Source organism: Polypterus senegalus, chromosome 7 (genome assembly GCF_016835505.1).
Source record: "Polypterus senegalus isolate Bchr_013 chromosome 7, ASM1683550v1, whole genome shotgun sequence".
NCBI lineage: Eukaryota > Metazoa > Chordata > Cladistia > Polypteriformes > Polypteridae > Polypterus > Polypterus senegalus.
In genome coordinates this window covers 146,121,824-146,141,649 of record NC_053160.1, presented here as the reverse complement: position 1 = coordinate 146,141,649, position 19,826 = coordinate 146,121,824, and the positions used below count along the sequence as shown (strand labels likewise).

Here is a 19,826-nt window from a genome sequence, read left to right as displayed (position 1 = left end):
AACATTTGCAGTGCACCATATATTGGAATGTATTTTGTAATTCATGTAGTAATAAAATGCTTTGCATTTTTCATTACAACAAGTGGAGCATCACAAACATTACCACTGCTTTTACGAAACCCATACCAGATGGTATATAACAGAGACACAGCAACCAGAAGAACACACAGACATGCACACACAGACACTTGTCATATTATTAAGTTGGATAAGGAGTATGTTTTAAAAATTAATCATTCACACGTTTTTCAACAAATTATTATTTGCCCATCCATCCAACCATTTCACTTCCATACAGGACCATGAAGAAGTGACTATCTTGGCAGTCTTAAAAACAAGGTAGTAAGCAAATGAAGATGGGATACCAGCCAATAGCTGTCTCATTATTAATTTTTGATTTTGATACATTTTTCTAAAGAAAAGTACATACAGTTCTTGTTTTAGTTTTTCATTTTGAAACATTAAATCCTTATTTCTACTAAAAAGACCAGCTTTACTTATATTTAACTGTACTGTCACAAATGGTGCCCTTATCAACATTACATGTTTTAATTTCTAAATTGTTTTTAGACATACTCTACTTGGTCAAGAAAGTAAAGAGTGCCTCCCCAGTGGTGAATGGAGCCAAAGTTCAATACAGTGTGTGCCAGTCCCATGTGACAATCCTCCACATATTGACAACGCTCTTCCAGAACCTGGAAATAGACTTTATGGAGATACGGCTTATTACTACTGTAGTGATGGATACAGCTTAGCTGATAATTCTCAATTAATATGCAACGCCCAAGGTCAATGGTCTCCACCTGAAGGCAAAGAAATGCCTCGTTGCATTGCAGATTTTTGTGTAAGACCTGCAGATTTGCCTCATGCCATCTTGGAATCAGTCAACAAAGCCAAATATTCTAGTGAGTCTGTGGTCAACTACAAGTGCAAGGAGGGCTTTGTCATGAATGGCTCTTCTACCCTGAAGTGTTTAAGAGGTGGACAGTGGATGCCTTCCCCACTCGATATTCGTTGCTTCCCAGTGCGTTGCACAGAGCCTCCTAATATTGAGCAGGGATACATAAATGGAAACAACTACAGTTTTGGGTCAGTCATTGCATATGGCTGCAACAAGGGCTATTACATAAAAGGAGAAAAGAAAAGGACATGTGAGGCCACTGGTGAATGGAGCGGAAGCTTGCCAACTTGTCTACCAGTGTCATGCGGGGACCCACCTAAACTCGAAAATGGATACATAGAGGTATGTGATAAATTCACTATATGCTCTATTATGTATTGATCTAGTGCAGTAAATAGAGAAAAAAATCAGTTTTTGTATACTTGATCAGAAGGTAAGGTAATTTGATCATTTATTTAATTTATTCTGTGGTGGGCTGGTGCCCTGTCTGGGGTTTGTTTCCTGCCTTGCACCCTGTGTTGGCTGGGATTGGCTCCAGCTGACCCCCGTGACCCTGTAGTTAGGATATAGCGGGATGGATAATGGATGGATTTAATTTATTTATTTTCAGAATTAATAATACATTTTCACATTAAAATGTGAAATGAAAAATCTGTTTATATACTTAATTTCATTATTTTAAATGTATTTGCCTAAATTGCAAAATAAGTATTGTCATTGCCATGCCTATCTTTCTGACCCTTTGAAACAAATCAGCTCTCACTGGGCTGACTGGTACACGTATTTTTTAAATGAGAGTTTTCAGGAAAGTTCAGCTTTTATTGGAATGTCTCAAACTAGGCACTCTATAAATTTTAGAAATTGCCAAAATTCCTATTTAAAAGGTGATGGAAAATATTATAATGATCATCACACTTAAAACAGAAAAACATTCTGTGCAACTGCAATTACTGAATAATTTACTATTTCAAGTTAACCTTGAGAGAAATTATTTCATGATATATATATATATATATATATATATATATATATATATGCAGCTTGTCTCCTTGAAACATACTGTGTATACCAAACCTTTAAAACTAATCTACTTTTTCCTAGTTTTATAAAATTCTTTATGGTAATTGTAACATTTTCTCTATGTACTAATCTGTAGTCTTTGTTTAAAATCACCCAATCCTCCATTTTATCTTAACTTTCATTTTCCTTTTAGTTTGCCGAGAGCCAATATTTATTTGCACAAATCAGTCTCCATCCATTACCAGATTTTCGAATTATGCAAAAGGGCAGTGTGTCTGTCTGCGGAGAGAGTGTCAACCTCATTGAGAGGTTTACTTACCTTGGCAGTGACATTCATGACTCTGGTGACTCTTCCTATGAAGTCAGTACACAAATTGGGAGAGCATGAGGGGTCATGAGGTCGCTGGAGAGAGGTGTGTAGCGCTCCCGATATCTCTGAAAAAGGGTTAAGGTCCAAGTCTTCAGAGTCTGGTGCTTCATGTTTTGCTGTATGGCTGTGAAACATAGATGCTATGAAGTGACCTGAGACAAAGACAGGACTCCTTTGGTACTGTGTCTCTTCAGAGAATCCTTAGATACCACTGGTTTGACTTTGTGTCCAACGAACGGTTGCTCACCAAGTCCCGAATGAGGCACATTACCTGCACTGTGAGAGAGCATCAATTACGGCACTACAGCCTTGTGGCATAATTCCCTGAGGGTGATTCGATTCACGGAGGACACGAACTACTGGATCAGGCCAAAGGGATTGCCCACTTAACACCTGGCTGCGGCAAATAGATGGTCATTTCTGAAGGGTAGGACTGAAACGCATGTCTGCCTTGAGGGTTGCCAACCGGTATCTCAAACTGTTTTGTCATGTGGTGGGTGCAGCAATGTGCTGTACCAGTGCATGCTCCCCAACCTGAGCTAACTTGACCTGCACCACCCAAACTACTTAACAAAGACAACAAAGTAATGCAAAAGTTATCCCCTGCATATACTGGCCTTTCATTAATGCTGGATTTTCCTTCCTGCAAAACATTGAATAATATAAATTTAACTTATTAAATGTTGTTTGCAGCATAACTTTCTATAATACTAGCCATGTTACCTGTGGAAGAATTTATAAATTTTATAATATTTGATATCTCTTTCTCTATGCATACCTTCATCACCTTTCCTTGGTATCTTCGTGTGTCTGAGACTTTCTTGACAGGTGCTCCCTCTCTTGAGTGCAGTCCCATAAAGCCTGTTTCTCAGACTCCATGGTTTTGAGGCGCCTCTGCTCGACTCCTGTCCACTTTTATATTTCCCATCTTCGTAGCCATTCTCTGCATGCCATCTATACCTTAACTCCTCCTCATGTGACACACATTTGCACTTTTGCTTTCAATCAAATTACCAAAGTGAAACTGACTAGTCGCTAGTTGCTTGTACGGACCAGACACACACATCTTATTATATCTTTGAGTTTGATTATATACTAAGTTCTGCACAACCCAATTCTGGGTCACTGGGGCAAAAGCTTATCCCAGTAGCACTAGGAATAAAACATGAAGCAATCCTGGACAGGGCACCAGTCCACTGCAGGCCCACTCACATTCACCCACAGAGCCAATGTGAAATCGCTAAATAACATGTTTTTCTTTCATTTCTACAGAGCAAAGGCAAGTTTGTTTATGAAAGTCAAGTAACATATAACTGTAATCCTGGCTACAAATTAATAGGAAGTCCAGTTCGTGTGTGCCAAGAGAATCATCGATGGGTCAGTGAGTCTCTTCCTTCTTGCATCCTTTTGACATGTGAAACTCCTCCTCCAATCAAACATGGACATTACGAGGGAAGCACGTTTGAAGTTGGTAGCAAAGTTGAATACGTCTGTGATGAAGGCTATGAACTTTTAGGAGATGCTGTATGGACATGCTTGAAGTATGGAAAGTGGAGTAAAACTAATGTTCCTCTGTGCGTTCCAGTGCAGTGTTCTGAACCTCAGCTGGAACAAAATCATTTAGTCCTCATAAGACTCGATTCCGATTCTGGCATTATAGAACTGGCATGTCAAGAAGGATATGTATTACAAGGTTCTTCAGTTCTAAAATGTTTATCATCTCAAGAATGGAACGACTCTTTTCCTGTCTGTAAACTTGTGTCTTGTGGCAAACCACCATATGTGAAACTTGGAGAACCACTTTATTCACATCTAAATTTTGGAAGTGTTGTTCGATATACTTGTATGGGTGGACTTACTTTAAAGAAGGAGTCTTCTGTTACCTGTCTGGCAAATGGATCATGGAGCCTACCAATCCCAGAATGCACTGCAGTGGAGTGTCCTCATCCAGAAGAGATTCTTAATGGCATTGTTGATATACAAGGGCTGATGTACCTTAATGAAGCTCTATACAGTTGCAAGTCAGGGTATGAACTTGTTGGAAACAGCACCCTTCTTTGTGGAGAAGATGGTGTATGGATAGGAGAAACTCCCACATGCAAGCATATTGAATGTGCTGCACCAGAGGAAATAGCCAATGGAAAAGTTGCCTATTTAGAAGTTAAATTTGGTCATTCAGTGACGTATCACTGTGACAGAGGTTTCAGGCTAGAAGGTCAGGAGAAGCGAATTTGTTTGGAGATGGGCCAGTGGGATTCAGAAGCCCCAAAATGTAAAGAAATCTACTGTGATGTCCCTCAGCCAATTGAAAATGGCTTTGTGGAAGGAGTTGATCACAGTTTTGGTTCTACAATTATTTATAGTTGCACTCCAGGATTTCAGCTTGCTGGTCACGCTTTACTCACATGTGAAGAGTCTGGATGGTCTAGCTCTCCCCCTGTTTGTCTACCTACAGACTGCGGCCTTCCTCCCCATATTGATTTTGGAGAGTATGAAAAAGTTTTTGATCCAAGTAGGGTTCTTGGAAATGTATTTGATTCTGTAAATCCAAGTCCAGCTCCTCACCATTCCTATGTTGCCTTCTCCAAACAGCCTCTTGAGCTTGTTTCTGAACTTGATGTAACAGAACCATTTGAGATTGACTTTCTGCATGGCACTGCAATTGTGTACAGCTGTAACTCTGGGTATGAACTTATTGGTTCCTCAATGCTAATTTGTCAGGAAGATGGTTTTTGGAATGGAAGTGCCCCAGTCTGTTTACCTGCAGTGTGTGAACCTCCTAAGGCACCAGAACATGGTTTTGTCAATGCAACAAAAAATATTCTAGGTAGCATTGTAGAATATGGTTGCAAACATGGGTATAAATTGGACGGCCAGGCTGTCCAACAATGTGTTTCAGGAAGACGGTGGAGTGGAAGAACTCCAACATGTAAACTTGTATCCTGCAATGTCCCTGAGACCCTGGATAATGGTTCTATTGAGGGAGATACTTTTACATATTTAAGTAAAATATTCTATAAATGTGACCCAGGATTTGAGCTCAAAGGACCCAGAATGAGAGCTTGCCAAGCCAATGAACAATGGGATGGGTATATGCCACTTTGCAGTCCAGTTTCTTGTGGCCCTCCATCAGTTCTTGAGAATGGCATGGTAATTGGATCTGAATATACATACAAAACGAAAGTGATATACAGGTGTAATACTGGGTTTGTCCTTGAAGGTGATAAAAATATTCTTTGTTTAAGTAATGGCAGTTGGAGTTTTACTGCAGCAGTGTGTAGGAAAGTTCAGTGCTTGGAGCCATCATATATAACTTATGGGGAATTCCTTGGATCAGAGCGTGGCTATGGTGCTGAAGTTAAATATTCCTGTAAAGATGGTTATACATTACAAGGAAAATCCATTTTAAAATGCCAAAGTGATGGTTCTTGGGATGACAAGGCTCCACAATGTGTACCTGTTGTTTGCGACCCTCCTGAGGATATAAGTCATGGCTATGTCAACGGATCTAGTTTCACCCTTGGTAGCCATGTTTATTATGTTTGCTTTCCTGGATATAAATTAATCGGAAACCCCATTTTACAGTGTACAGCTGATGGCTCTTGGGAAGGAGAAGTACCTTCATGCAAGCCATGTGTGTGCCAGCCACCAGTGATTGAAAATGGATATGTCACTACCAAAAGTTTTCATTGCGGAGAAAAAATACAATTTCAGTGCAACAAATATTTTAATCTTCATGGGCCAACGGAAGCAACCTGTGAAAGCAATGGTCTGTGGAATCCGGGTGTCCCATACTGTGGACAGATAAAATGTGAAACACCACCATCTATTCCTAATACATTGCTTAATGGAAGCAGTCAGCTCCATAAGAATGCCGTAACTTACAGATGCAAGCCTGGCTTTGTCATGAGTGGCAGTTCACATGTGATCTGTTCTGAAGATGGTGTATGGAAGGAACCATATCCTGTGTGCCAGTTAGCATCCTGTGGCCCTCCACCACCAGTGCCTAATGCGGAAATAATAGGAACAACTTATACTATTGGAAGCAAAGTTCAGTATAGGTAAGAAACTATTTCTAATATTATGTTAGCAAATAACCTTTTATTTGTTTGTATATTTAAATATTTTAATTTAATATTCTTTTTAAGAGTTATGACAGTTTACAAATGTGAAATGCATGCCACTTGGTATATCTCCTCCTACATAATTATAAATTATCCTAAGTTAGAGATACACACTTATATTAAAAAATAACTGGACATTTTATTGCAAATTTGACCAGCTAACCATAATAGTCTCACAAAGGTGAATTGAGAAGGTTACAAAATAAGCATGTCTCCACGTGAACATAACATCACACAGCATCCATGTGTAATATGTGTTAGAAGAAAATCTTATATGATGACTGGTTTCGGACATCAAACTCAAACTTTGTTTTTTATTCATACCATATATTTTGCTTAGTTTTTAACTGTGTCTTCTGTGATTATGAAAATGACATATTATGACATTTGTGGTGCTGTGAGAAGTGGAAGGGCAATCAATGACATAAAGTGAAGCTGAGTGAAGGGTTAGGGTGATAATGCCACCACAAAGTGGCACTGGACAAGGAGCAGAGAGGAAAATGTCAGCAGCAGCACATAAAGAATTGTAGTTAGTGAAAGGAGGACAACATTAAGACATAATGTGTTTTTAGCTAATGTCAGCAGTAGGGAACCGTCAAAACATATTGACATAAATAAACCACAAATTGGGGATTACAACACACAAGCCTTGTTTGTTGCTTCATTCCCTAAGGGTGTTACAAGTATTAGGAACTAAATATTAAACTTTTACAAAATAGATAGTATGCATTAACAGTATACTTAAAATATTTTATAGAAAAAAAAGATGTACTGTTTTATAAAAGACTAAGGTCTGTGTGTGTGTGTGTGTGTGTGTATGTGTGTGTCCAGTCCCTACGAGCAATTTGGTGACACAACTGAATAAGTTAGCACGAGTATTAGACACACGAGGAGGAGTAAAGCCATAGGAGCCACATGAAGAGTCAACTTCAAAGACGAGACATATAAAAATGGACAGAAAGTGAGCAGGGTGCCTCAAAATAACAAACAAGTCAGACAAGCAAAGTTTACAGGAATGCACTCAACAGAGGGAGCGCCAGTCAAGAATGGTCCAGACATGCAAGAATGCAGAGGAAAGGTGCTGAAGGACTACGTAAGGCAAGAGATATCAAATATTTTTAAATTAATTCTAACCTGTTTTTTAATTGTACTCACAAACACATAGCATAGGAAATCTTAATGAACCCATGAAGGACCAAAGTAATATCTTCAGCTATCACTTATCAGTTGCTGTCAGCAATATGTTTTTAAAGAATGCATTTGTAGAGTTTACAGATGCCGACAATAAGAAGTTCTCACCAAACTAATTTTGCTCATGTCGGTATGCTTGGTAAAAGCTCTCTCCTACTGTGTGTTTTCAGCAGCTTTAAAACACTGCTGCGCCCAGTCCCACCCATAGTAACCAGTATTGTGCTTCTGTCTTGTCCAGAACCTTGCTGTTCCTTCAATTAAAGTGAAAGCTCCAATGCTGAACCCTACCCAGGCAGGGATGAGTCTGATACAAATAAAGGCATGCACGTCAGTTGCTTGGTCATAGTTTGGCTTCATCGAGCAGGATGCTACTAAAATTGAAGTCAAATATAAACACTGGAATCGAATGAGGCTTCTCGTAATTACCTAACATTAAAAAATAAAAAAGGAGACATGCCACATTGCTATAAAGAACCTGAGTGTTATAGCATGATTTCAATAATGTGACACTCTTTGAAGGAGATGATAGCTTGATTACACATGTGCCATAACACTCATTTTTACTTTCTCGCATATAAAGTATAGGGAAAGTATTGGAATACTGTAGTCCAAAATTTGGATTTCGAGACTTTGATGAATCATAATGTTTTAGACCTCCCTGAGTCCAAAAATACCATTTTTGGAATTATGTCTGTATGTCTGTCTGTGTCTGTATGTAAATATGATAACTTGAGTACTCTTTCACTTAGGTTAACCAAATTTTGCATATGAGTATTAGGTACAAAACGTAGATTTCTATCAACTTTTCAGCTATTTCCGCTAATCGGAAGTGGTAGCAGAGTCCGATTTATTCAACTTTACTTTTATAATGATTGTTCAATATATTATTAATTTGATTAGATTTGTTGTTGATGGTTCTTTAATGTACATAATATAAAAATACAATCATTGTCTTGCGGTTTACTCCTCAAATATCCATCCCCATATCTGAGTATACAAGAAAGTCCAGGGAAGAGCACTTACATTTTTTTGCACTGAACTTATAACAGGCTGCCATCACCATACATGATTCTTTAGTTTCTTCCACTGGCTTGATTGGTGTATGTGGACAGAAAACACATTTGCATTTCCACTCATGTTAAATGTGGTCACTATCCATTTCTAACTGACTTTGAAGTGGTTTGTGTGATACATCATGAGCGTGTTTACACCCATTTCTTTTAATGTGGTCACCTACCATCCAATCATGACTCACATTAATGCAGATGTAAATGGATGTCTGTGAATTCTCACCTATTTCCATATTGTCAGCTTCACTCACTGACATCATTTTCACTTAATGCTGATGTTGGTTTTATGGCTGCTGCTACAAGTAGTGTTCCTTACCTGATATATTGTACAAGAAAAGAAAGACTGATGAAGACAGTTTCAAGAGTAATGTGAGGCAGAATATACGATTGTGATATGTAGTGAGGACCCTGTGTGTCTTGTTTATAAGGAAAATGTGTTGCTAGCTGTTTGTCAACCTATTCTGGCCCATGCTGGGCATATAAAGTATTATTTTTGGCCCTTAATCAAACTGAGTTTGACAGCCCTGCCCCAAGGTATTTCTGTGTGGATCGGTGAATCTGACATCTTCATGTTTCATTTGTCATTGGAGGACAGCCATTCACTTTTCACTAATCAGTTTTACAGCCAACCTCTGTAGTAGTGTAGAAGGACTATGTGCACAAAGGCTCAACCAGGGTAACTCTCTCTGACAAGATGATGTTGTTCCAGTCTAACTTAAAAGACAATTCACTACCTTTCATTTGCTCAATTCTTCACCCCCTTCAGCAAGATGGGAGATGTTTCAACTATTAGCTCTCAATAGCTGACAGCACAATTGCATATACTACAGCTTGATTGTTGTTCTGTTTCCAAAAACACAGAACATATGAACAAAGCCTAGTGAATGAATACAATGAATTATATGAGTTTATAGGGTCATTATTATCACGTGTAGCCCAGTATTGAATTTTCTACCGGAATGTATTTTAGTTATGGTTAGAAATGCTCCCTCATGGATCTAGTGTTGCAAGTTAGAACCTCACACCCTGTCATTGTCCATCTAGAGTTTGCCATTCTCCTCCATCTACATTAAGCACATTTGTGGCAGATAAAATGGAATGTAAGTAAATGTAAAGAATTACATGTAGGAATGTAAAAATGTTAGATTTGAATACACAATGGGAGGTCTGAAACTTGAAAATATGACGTATGAGAAGGACCTAGGAGTCAAAGTGGACTCTGTACTGTGTACATCCTGACAGTGTATAGAACTGATCAAGACTTTAATTTTCTACCCGAATATATTTTCATGATGGTTAGCACTGCTGCCTCATGGATCCTCTGAATCTCACACTCAGTGATTGTTCATGTCGAGTTTGCACATTCTCCCTATGTCTGCACTGGCTTTCCTCCTACAGTCCTCAAAGGTGTTTGTGCCTGGCTAACTGGTGAATCCAGACTGGTCTAATGTGTCGGCTCCTGATGCCTCGTCCAGAGTTGGTTTAGAAGCTGTCATCCATTAACTCAATGACCCCAAACTACATTAAGTATGTTTAAAAATGCTATATAGTCCTCTGTGTTCTGTAAGGTGCTTTGTGACCGGATGCTTTGGGAAAAACGCTATATAAAATATTCATGTATTGATACTAGATATCATTTTTAGTTAATTATTCAACAATTTGCACTAAAAGTAAACCACGGCTCTGTATTCAGTGCATTTCATAAAGCAAATATTTCAAATATTTGTTGTTTCTTGATGAAACTTAGAATCTGGAGATTACAAGGTACCTTGCGGAGCAGTGACGTTCACAAGAGTAATATGATTAAGATGAATGATCCACAAGAAAACATCAGTTTTCTAAATAAACTTATTCAAATATAAAACTTCATAAAAAGATCTCAAAGCTATTTTTTTAATTAGGGGACCATCAAACTGACCAGCATCTAAATCAATCTGTGGAATAACACAAGCTAAGTCGTTTCCTGTTTTCCTAATTGTTCAGGCTACCAGTCTGTCATAATATACGTCCATTAGCTTGGGTGAACTGGCAGTTAATAATATACAGCATATGAAGTTTGTCCTCTTTAAATCTCAAACACAAGGTTAGCAATATTAAAAATAAAGCTGTGATTTGAAAGTATTAAATATTCCCTCTGCTTGCCTTCTGACGCTTTTCACTGCTAGAAATTGCTTATGTTAACTTAATGTCTTCCATTTAACTGAGATGGCTTTAATTTATCTAGCGTTCTGGTAGAAATAAAATTATTTTGTATTTGAGAAATATATTACTCATTAAAAATAGATGCAGGATTACAGAACTTCATTCATCTTATGCTCATTAAAGATGAATTGACTGATTAAATGTCTGGGTAAGGAACCGGAGGAGGCAGAGAAAAAGTTAAATATTACCAGCCAGAAATTTTTTAATTCAATTTTGATGCACAATCCTTGCCAATTCTCCTATTAGAAGCTGCTTTTAGCATGTCAGTTGTTTGATTTTTGAGGTACCTCCTCATGAAGGTTATGTTCTTTACATATTCCAAACATTTGTCCATTTTTTTAACCCACTTACTTATTTCATATCTCGACATCGGGGCACAAGATGGTGCACCAGTCCATCACAGGATGCACTCCTATACACAAAAACACAAAGCCAGCTGAGAGCTGCCAGTTAACCCAGCATCCACTCCTCGGGGATGTGAGAGGAAAACTGGACTTACCAGTGGACAGATGCACTCAGACATATGGAGAACATGCAAACAGCACACAGACTGCAGTTGGACCAGGAGTTAAACCTCTGCTGCCCTCTTTACTTAATAAAAGTTCATTTCCATTAACTGTTGTTTGTATGGATGGATGTGGTACCTTCCTAATTTTTTACTCAGTTTATTGTATACTTACATTTATAAATTGTATAGCAAAAGGTAAACAGCTGATTAATTTAGAATGAAAATCCTTCTACATAATTGAGATGTAATCCTCCCATATTGTATGCTTTCTCAAGGTTTTCTATATTGATTTTTCTAAAAAATTCAAATTAGAATTAATGTTATCTGTGTCTCTTAATAAATTTATGACATACAGTTGAAATATGTGTTTTTTTGTAGGTGTTTAAAAGGATATGAGATGCAAACAGAAGCAGATGCCAAAATCTGTTTGCAGGATGGAACGTGGTCAACGCATAATATCACATGCAGACAACAATCATGCTCACTGCCACCAAAGCTGGCCACTGTTATTGTGACAAGAAGTGATTCTCCTTCAAGTGGAGCTGTCACTATTTCTTGTCTTGAAGGATATGAACTTCGCAAAGAGAATGTTTCAGTGTGCCAGGCAAGTCATTTCATGTAAAAGTAAATTGGTTCAAAACAAGCCAATTTGACCCAATTCTTCAAATCTGAATTACACTGAAGTGTTTGTACATTATGCCTGCTGACCTCCATTTTCATAATGTCTTGCACTTATGAATGTATATTTCCGATCACATTAGTGGTGCTGTGGTTAGACTGTTTTTTGACATAAGTTTGTCCCCCAGTCTGTACCTGTGTCTGTGCATGTCATCCCCATGACCATGTGGCTTTACCCCTGACTTAATTCACTGACAAAAGAGATGAGTTATATCAGTCTGGTTAATGATTATTAACTCCGGGCAGGGCGCCAGCCCGGAGTTTGTTTCCTGCCTTGCGCCCTGTGTTGGCTGGGATGGGCTCCAGCAAACTCCCGTGACCCTCTAGTTACGATATAGCAGGTTGGAAAATGGATGGATGGATGAATGTTGTTAATGTTCTATTGATGAATCTTTCTGACCTTAGAATGCTGGGCCATTCAACCAGGGGAACAAATTTCTATCAGCATCCTCCATTTGTGGACACAACAAGCTGGACCTTCACTTATCAGATGTTAAAGCCGTTAAATGTGAACCTGTGGTACAACTGGACTTCATCTGAGTGCCTCCCTCAAGCCTGTTATATATAGTAGCAGGTCTCTTATTATATAAGCCAGAAGTTCTTATGTGTTTGGGGGAGGTTGTTATTTATAATAATATTTATGTTTTTGACCTTTTTATAAAGCTCTATCTATCTATCTATCTATCTATCTATCTATCTATCTACAGTATCTATCTATCTATCTATCTATCGGGTGGTCCAGATCTACTTATGCAATTTTCATTATGCTATAACTTATTAAGCTTATTATATAGAAAATCTACTGAAAAATCCCAGACCATCGAGAAGTGTGCGAACTGACGACATGAAGAATCATCTTCGCGGTGAACTGGAATCGTCCCCGCATAAATCAAAGTCATCCAGATGATCTGGATCTGCATAATTAGGCCTGGACCACTATCTATCTATCTATCTATCTATCTTAACAAACATACAGTATGTCAACTCTAAATTGCCCACCTTTGAATGATTGTGGATATGTGTGAAAGTGCCATGTGGTGTACTGACATTCCATTTGAGGTTGCTCCCTGCTTTGTAAGCAGTGCCCTCCATAACTCTGAGGGAAAGAGAAAATGAGAAACAGAATCACACTGACCTATAAGGCCTGAATTAGCAAAGGCTGGGGCACTAGTTATATGTGATAGGGACAAGCAGTCTGAATGAAGTCTTTTAATCGTCCCAGAGGTCACTAGGGCGCAGATTACCTAGTTAATGGTAGAGACACTTGACCTTCTCATTGTAGTGGAGGAGACAATGCTCTTCAGCCACAACAGCACCAAGAGAGCAAATAGGGGACCAGTGCTACCCCTCTAATACAGTTGGCACATGGGAAGATCCTTGGAGACCTCGCCCTTTAGGAGCAACTCAGAGGAGAACAAACACCAAGAGCTGTTAGAAGGAGTTAGCCTGGTGTCTCTTGGGCAAATGTGATTCCAGGATGGGCTTTAAAGCCACCTCACCTGAGGAGACTAATTGAGGGCATTCTTGAGAGGAAAGTGAGATAAACTAACAACTGGTGGGAGGTTTGGAGGCTACTAAAGCCTGGTGTGGTAAGTCACCCCACAAGATAGACAGGGCTTTAAGAATAGTAGCTGTTATTCTTTTACTTTTGTGTATTTTGTGTCTTCCTCCTTGTAGTGTATTGCATGATAATGACACCTTCTGTAATTCAGTCGGGTCTTTTTGGTATATCTTAGGTACAGACAGCTACCCTCTAGACCACCTTCTGTCACAACCCATTCATAAAATAAATTAATGCATGAAAATATATTTCTTGTGTTAAAAGATCATGTTTCCTAATTGTTTACAGCCTAATGGTACATGGGCTCCTGCATTTCATCCTGACTCTTGTATTCCTGTGTCTTGTGGGAGACCCAGCCCACCTCTGCATGGCATAGTAATTGGAACACGATACAGCTACAAGGACAAAGTGCAATACTTCTGTCAACCAGGTTATAAATTACAGGTAATATTAATTTTATTTTTTACATTTTACTTACAGTATCCACTACTTAAGTTCAGTGTTCAAAATTACCTAAAAGGATAATCATTAAATAACATCTTACAATTTTTGTAGCCAGTGGCAGCATGTTGAAAACCACAGTGTAACATAATATAAATATTGATTTTATAAATAACAGATGATGGTTAATGTAACAGTTGACTTTGTTGCCCTCTGTTATTATTGTGTCAATTGATGTTTTAGGATGGAGTATGTTATTGGAATTGAAATAAAAACCTCTGCTGAAGGAAAATGGCAAGAATTAGATTGTAGTTAAAAATGATTAAAGCTTGTCACAGGAAGAGGAATGGTTACACTGCAGTGAAAATGCAGAGCACAACAAGCAAATGACTAAATGACTAAAGACTCAATGCCCATAGGGCCCACCTATACAAACAGTTGGCCCTGAATTACACATGGATGGCTGGTTGAGTTACACAGCAGTACTCACAAAGCACACCCTGTTCATCTTATTCTACATACCTTCCTTCTAAAACACCTTTTCCACAGTCTGTCTCCTCTTCCTGGCGCTAATTGAGCCTGTGCCCTTGACTCCTTGACTCCCCACACGTCTGTCAAGTTTAAGAGCCGTATGGTTAGCATGGGTTTTTAAACTTTGGCCAACTACTTCTTCCAGGTTCCAGATGCTGTGCAGAAGCCCTGACCAGAATAAGAACAAAGATAGGTTGTCCAACCCAATAACTTAGACGAGCCAAAACATGCTGTCCTCTAGGGAGTTGGAGGACTCCTAATATATTAATGGGAGTTCTTATCCACTTTTTACTAAATGGCTCAGGCTTTGTAAATTGTTCTGGTTGTGCCTCCAGGTAGCAATGCACAAATATTAGCTTGTACATCTGGCCATCTGAACCCTTTCAACTCTTTCCAGGCTTTGTCTTTTCATTGAGAAAGTTTATGTTATTAATATATTTTTATTAAAAATGTAATCCCTCTTTTAATTTATGTTCTTGAGTAATTGAGTGATATAAATTATGCAGGCAGAGTCACTAACACACACCGGGCTCTGTATTTGAAAAGCCTGGCACACTTTCATTTTTATTGAAGATCTTACTGGCTGGTAGCCTAAAGGTAATATCTTTGTTGATAATGAAATGATTTCATCGTTAATAATTGTTTATAGTGTGTTGTAGTAAATGAATATTAACTGCCTGTTAATTCTGTTCCGTTATGTTGAATAGGCTCGTTGAATGATGACATTCTTTGCATGTGTTATTAAAATCACGTGTTTACTTCTCAACTGGTCTTCAAGATTGTGTCAAATAAATAATTTGGTGAAATAAATCAGGCGAATAGATTGGAGAAGTAGGCCAGAAAACTATCAATGCTCAGAGTATGCACAATGATTTTTTGAACAAATGAGAGAACTTTACAGTGATCATAGACACCAGAATCCAGTCTTTCAGCCAGTTCTTGGGATAGCATTCCATAGGAAGGACCTGCTGATCAGGCCATTTATTTAATGAGGTTGCGTATAGCAAAAATAGAGTTCATTGGTGTAAATATGAAAGGCAGGAGTCATGGAGGAAACAAAACCTGAGTGGGACACATTTGGGTGGCTCATACAATAAGCGTGACATCAGTTTTCTTTTGTGACTGGACAGTAGACGCTGTAAGCAGAGTGACAGGAATACCAAGAAATTCTGTAGATGTTCATTTAAGAGGTGAGACAACAGAGAATCTAAAATTAGGTATTGGTCGAAAACCAAGAAATCATTTAGCCAAATGACAAGACAGTCTGAGGCATAAATCAGAGTCAAAAAGGGAATGCAACAGACCTAACGTTAATTTTTCTTTGAAGTGTCTAGTCTTCCTCTAACAAAAGAAGCAAAGCTTCACTGATGAGAGTTCTTGGATCCTGTATGTATGTATTGCCCAGCTACCATCTTAAATAGGGATAACACGATGACATCAATCATCGCAATAATGTTCAAATGTGATTGGCAATGACCATGGAAGACTCTCACTTTAAATGGCTGCCATCACCATAATGATGAGAACACTATTTTAAATGCAGCAGAAATTGACAAAAACAACTTAAATAATCCATAAATTACATAGTCAAGAACCAAAATCACAGCAACTCTTTAATGGGAAGGGCATCTGAGTTAAAGCAGGAGGTTGAAACATTCCTTCTATATACATACGGTTTGTCTTACTTACATTAATTAACACATTTAAAACTTTGAAATTACAAAAACAATACACATAAATACAATATTTAAATGACAGAAAACATGCTTTTTTAAGGTTATATGTCTACATATTGTAATTGTGACAAAATGAACATTTTCTTATTTTCTTTAACAAGTTAGAAAATGTGTGCATGGCATAACATTCCAATGCAGTGAGGGACTTAGTTAACTGACTTAAAAGGTGAAGCATTTTCTGTTATTTATTTGATTCATTACGGAGACAGGTATCACATGTTTGTTTTTTAAGTATTTTGTCACTTTGTGACGTGTGATGAACATGTGCTTGTTTACGGTTTGTGCAGACAGGCTGGAAAGGTGCCATTGTACCAACGTTTATTCCTAATGTATTCCTTTAAATTTTCATGAAACTCTTTTGAGCATGAAGAAGGCTCTATATAAATAAAATGTTTTGTTATTGCTTTTATTATAATTATTAGTGAGGATCTATTCTTTGTCGACTGCAGTAGCTATTGAACTTGTATACTGAACATATAATATCCCAGTAAACTTAACTTGTAATTGAAATTATACAGACTGTTTCTATGTTTGTTTTAAGGATAGGCGAGATGAAAAAGAGAGTTGCTTAGGGCAGGATAGATTATAATATTTGTTAATGCATCTATCCATTTTTACACCTGCTTAGTCCTTATACAGTGAGGCAGCAGCACTAAGACTCCACTACCAGGCCGCATATTAGTAGATTATTAACACATTACAGGTGGCCTTAAAAACATTGAGATAAAAATATCACTTATTTTAGAAACATAGTACATCACACCATGATCTCCACCTACAGTATGGTAGAAATCTCACTTAGAGCTATAGAAAGTGCTAGATGACAGTTATGGTCTCCAAAGGCTGAAACATTATAATATCATATAATAGGTTAATAATACTAAATAATAGGTTAGTAATACCAAGGTTAAGGGTAGCAGTATTTTTGTCCATGCCATTCTCGTATATTAAAAGCAAAGTTTATTTTCCATTAAATCTGACATAAAGAACTGAGCATGTCAGATACATTTGTCAGTTTCAGCTTAGTTCAGAGAAAACTGTGTGTTTTTATTTATTTATTTGTCTTTTTTTGTTCTTCGACAGTGAAAGGGTACCAGTAATTCTGGCCACATTTATATGCCCTTAGGAGTTTGGTTTGTCACCCACAAGCTTAAAGATCAAGTTGTCCATATTCCAGAAATGATCCATATAAAATGCTAATGCATTCTTTTGTTTTGTTTCTCATTGTGCCTGTTTTAGGAAAATCATGGACAACTAACTTATGCAAAATTGTGAAAATAGAAAACTAAATAATATAGCATATAGTCATATAAGGCTTATACTGATAATATTGTGTAATTTGCTCTTATCTCATTTTTCATATAGGGAAATGCTGAAAGAATCTGTCAAGCAAACAAGTCCTGGAGTGGAATGGACCCTGTATGTTCAAGTAAGTGCTGACAGGTTTTGAAAACTACCAGGCTATCAGTTTTCCTCTGTGATTTGAGATCTTGTATCCCAGCAATCTGGAAAGAAATTCAAAAATGGTAATCTGAGGGATATGTCTAGTGTTTTAGTAATTGAGTACTTGAGCTCTGCAGTACAAGACGTATAAACACTCAGTATTTTAAGAAGGTTACTATCATAAGTTGTCTTACTCCAAAATCAATGGAACCTATTGGTGATTATGTATTATATACTTTGTATTAAGAAAATAAACACTAAAGGACAAATTATGATTATTAAAGAAAAAATGGCGGCACATGCAACTTTTTGAGTGCTGACATGCCACCACATGTGGAAAATTCCACTCCTGACCTCACTTATCCATGTGGGCTTCCTCTTCTGTTTTCTTTAGTGAGGAGCAGTTGTGAAAAACATATGAACTGGTACTTATGGTTTACAATCGCGCTTTGAATTATAAGCGGTGCACTAACACCTGAACGCTGAATGGTGGGGAGGGTATTGGGGGGGTTGAAGGTTCCTTGGTGGAGTTTTGGAGCTGCAAGTGCAAGGTATGAGATCAGCTGTATGGCACTTCCATAGTGCAGTGTAGAGGGAGCACAGGCTCTGATGCTCTGTTGGTGCCACTTTGTTATCAGCCATCATTACCTCCAGACCTATGTGCATTTCTCACTGTGTTTTTGCCTATTCTCTGTGTACAGTAACCATTTAAGCAAAACGCAGTATTGTAGGGGGAGACCGAAAGCCTGCCATTGTTTGTTGTTGCTATTGTGTAACAGCTGATAAAGGGTTTTCTATTGATGCTACTGTGTACAAATTTTGTTTCATGCACAAAATTATTACCTTCATGCTGTGAGCATAAAATGTATATGAAACATAAATAAATTAGATTTGGATCTTAAGACCAAGATATCTCACTACATACTGTATATGCAAACATTCCAAAATCTGAAATACTTTTGGGTCCAGGCCTTTCAGAACCAGAGCTAGTCCTGTACACTAGCTGGCAGTTGGTAGACCCTTTATGGTATATTTTGCCTTCTGCTACCCATTGCACTGAACAGGAGTTCTGGGAGTTACCTGGCAATTTAAAAGAGTTTCAGGGGCTGCTAGATGGAGTATTAGGACCTCTGCAACAGGCACTCAACAACCCCCCAAAAGTCAGGGTTGGTTGTCTGCTGCCGGTTCGCAGGCTCACCACATAATGTGCCTGTCACCAAATGGTTGATGCTGGGAACATTTAAAAGTGGCCACTGACCGGGCCTTGCTCACTTTCTGTCTTCTCTCTTGTGTAGCAAAGCTATCTGTTCTTTTAATCTGAACAAGGGAGCTAATACAGGATGACCACCAGCGTCACTGCTTGCTGTATGAGTACTGAAGTGACAGCTCTCGTTTGAGTAAATGCATGCCTTGCGATTGTTCCCATCTTTACAACATTAAACCTGATATTCTCAGAAGCCCAGACTCACCTCCTTTTCTTTTGTGCAAGTCTGTGACTTGCCCATCACAATGTGTTTCATCATCAAGTTATTTTCCTGGCAGTACTGGCTGTAGTTCATGGCTAAGGATTAAAAGCCCCTTCAAGCTATCAGGCTTACACACTTAAACTGGAGTGTTTGATGTGCTGTACAAATTGAAGGCGGTTTTTAATGGAAAAGACTGAACGGTGAGCAGGAAGACTTTATCACTGTACGTGTGAAACTGCTGTAGGCAGCCAGCCAGAGAGGCAGGGCACAAAAGCTTGTTGAGTTAGACCTAGTAGGGCTGTAGGATTTATTTTCTCTCAGTTTATATGATACTCTGCTTTACACCTTGTGATATTAGTTCTTATGTAATTCCCATTTTTGTATTTTTATCTCTAATGATAATTACTCTGAGGTCAGGGATCTTCAAAGCCCCCTTTGGTCATATCATTTATAAGGTTTACCTGCCTCAGGAGTATTTCTCTTTATTTTGGTCTGATCTGAGTGCAAACATAAGCCATGCCAACGTTTGCTTCATCCATGTTACACACATGTACACACACTCTCTCTATCCATTTTCGAAGCTG

At 38.2% G+C, this 19,826-nt stretch overlaps 1 protein-coding gene across 3 annotated transcripts in view; it reads left to right on the top strand.

The window, feature by feature from the left end:
* The window catches only part of svep1 (sushi, von Willebrand factor type A, EGF and pentraxin domain containing 1), a 348,473-nt gene that overhangs the window by 269,391 nt on the left and 59,256 nt on the right, over positions 1-19,826 (top strand). For all 3 annotated transcript variants that reach the window (XM_039759390.1, XM_039759389.1, XM_039759388.1), the window contains exons 37-41: positions 571-1,243; positions 3,564-6,352; positions 11,765-11,990; positions 13,914-14,069; positions 17,699-17,762. In XM_039759390.1, the coding sequence (XP_039615324.1) occupies positions 571-1,243; positions 3,564-6,352; positions 11,765-11,990; positions 13,914-14,069; positions 17,699-17,762 (3,908 nt within the window). The remainder of the gene's footprint in view (positions 1-570; positions 1,244-3,563; positions 6,353-11,764; positions 11,991-13,913; positions 14,070-17,698; positions 17,763-19,826) is intronic.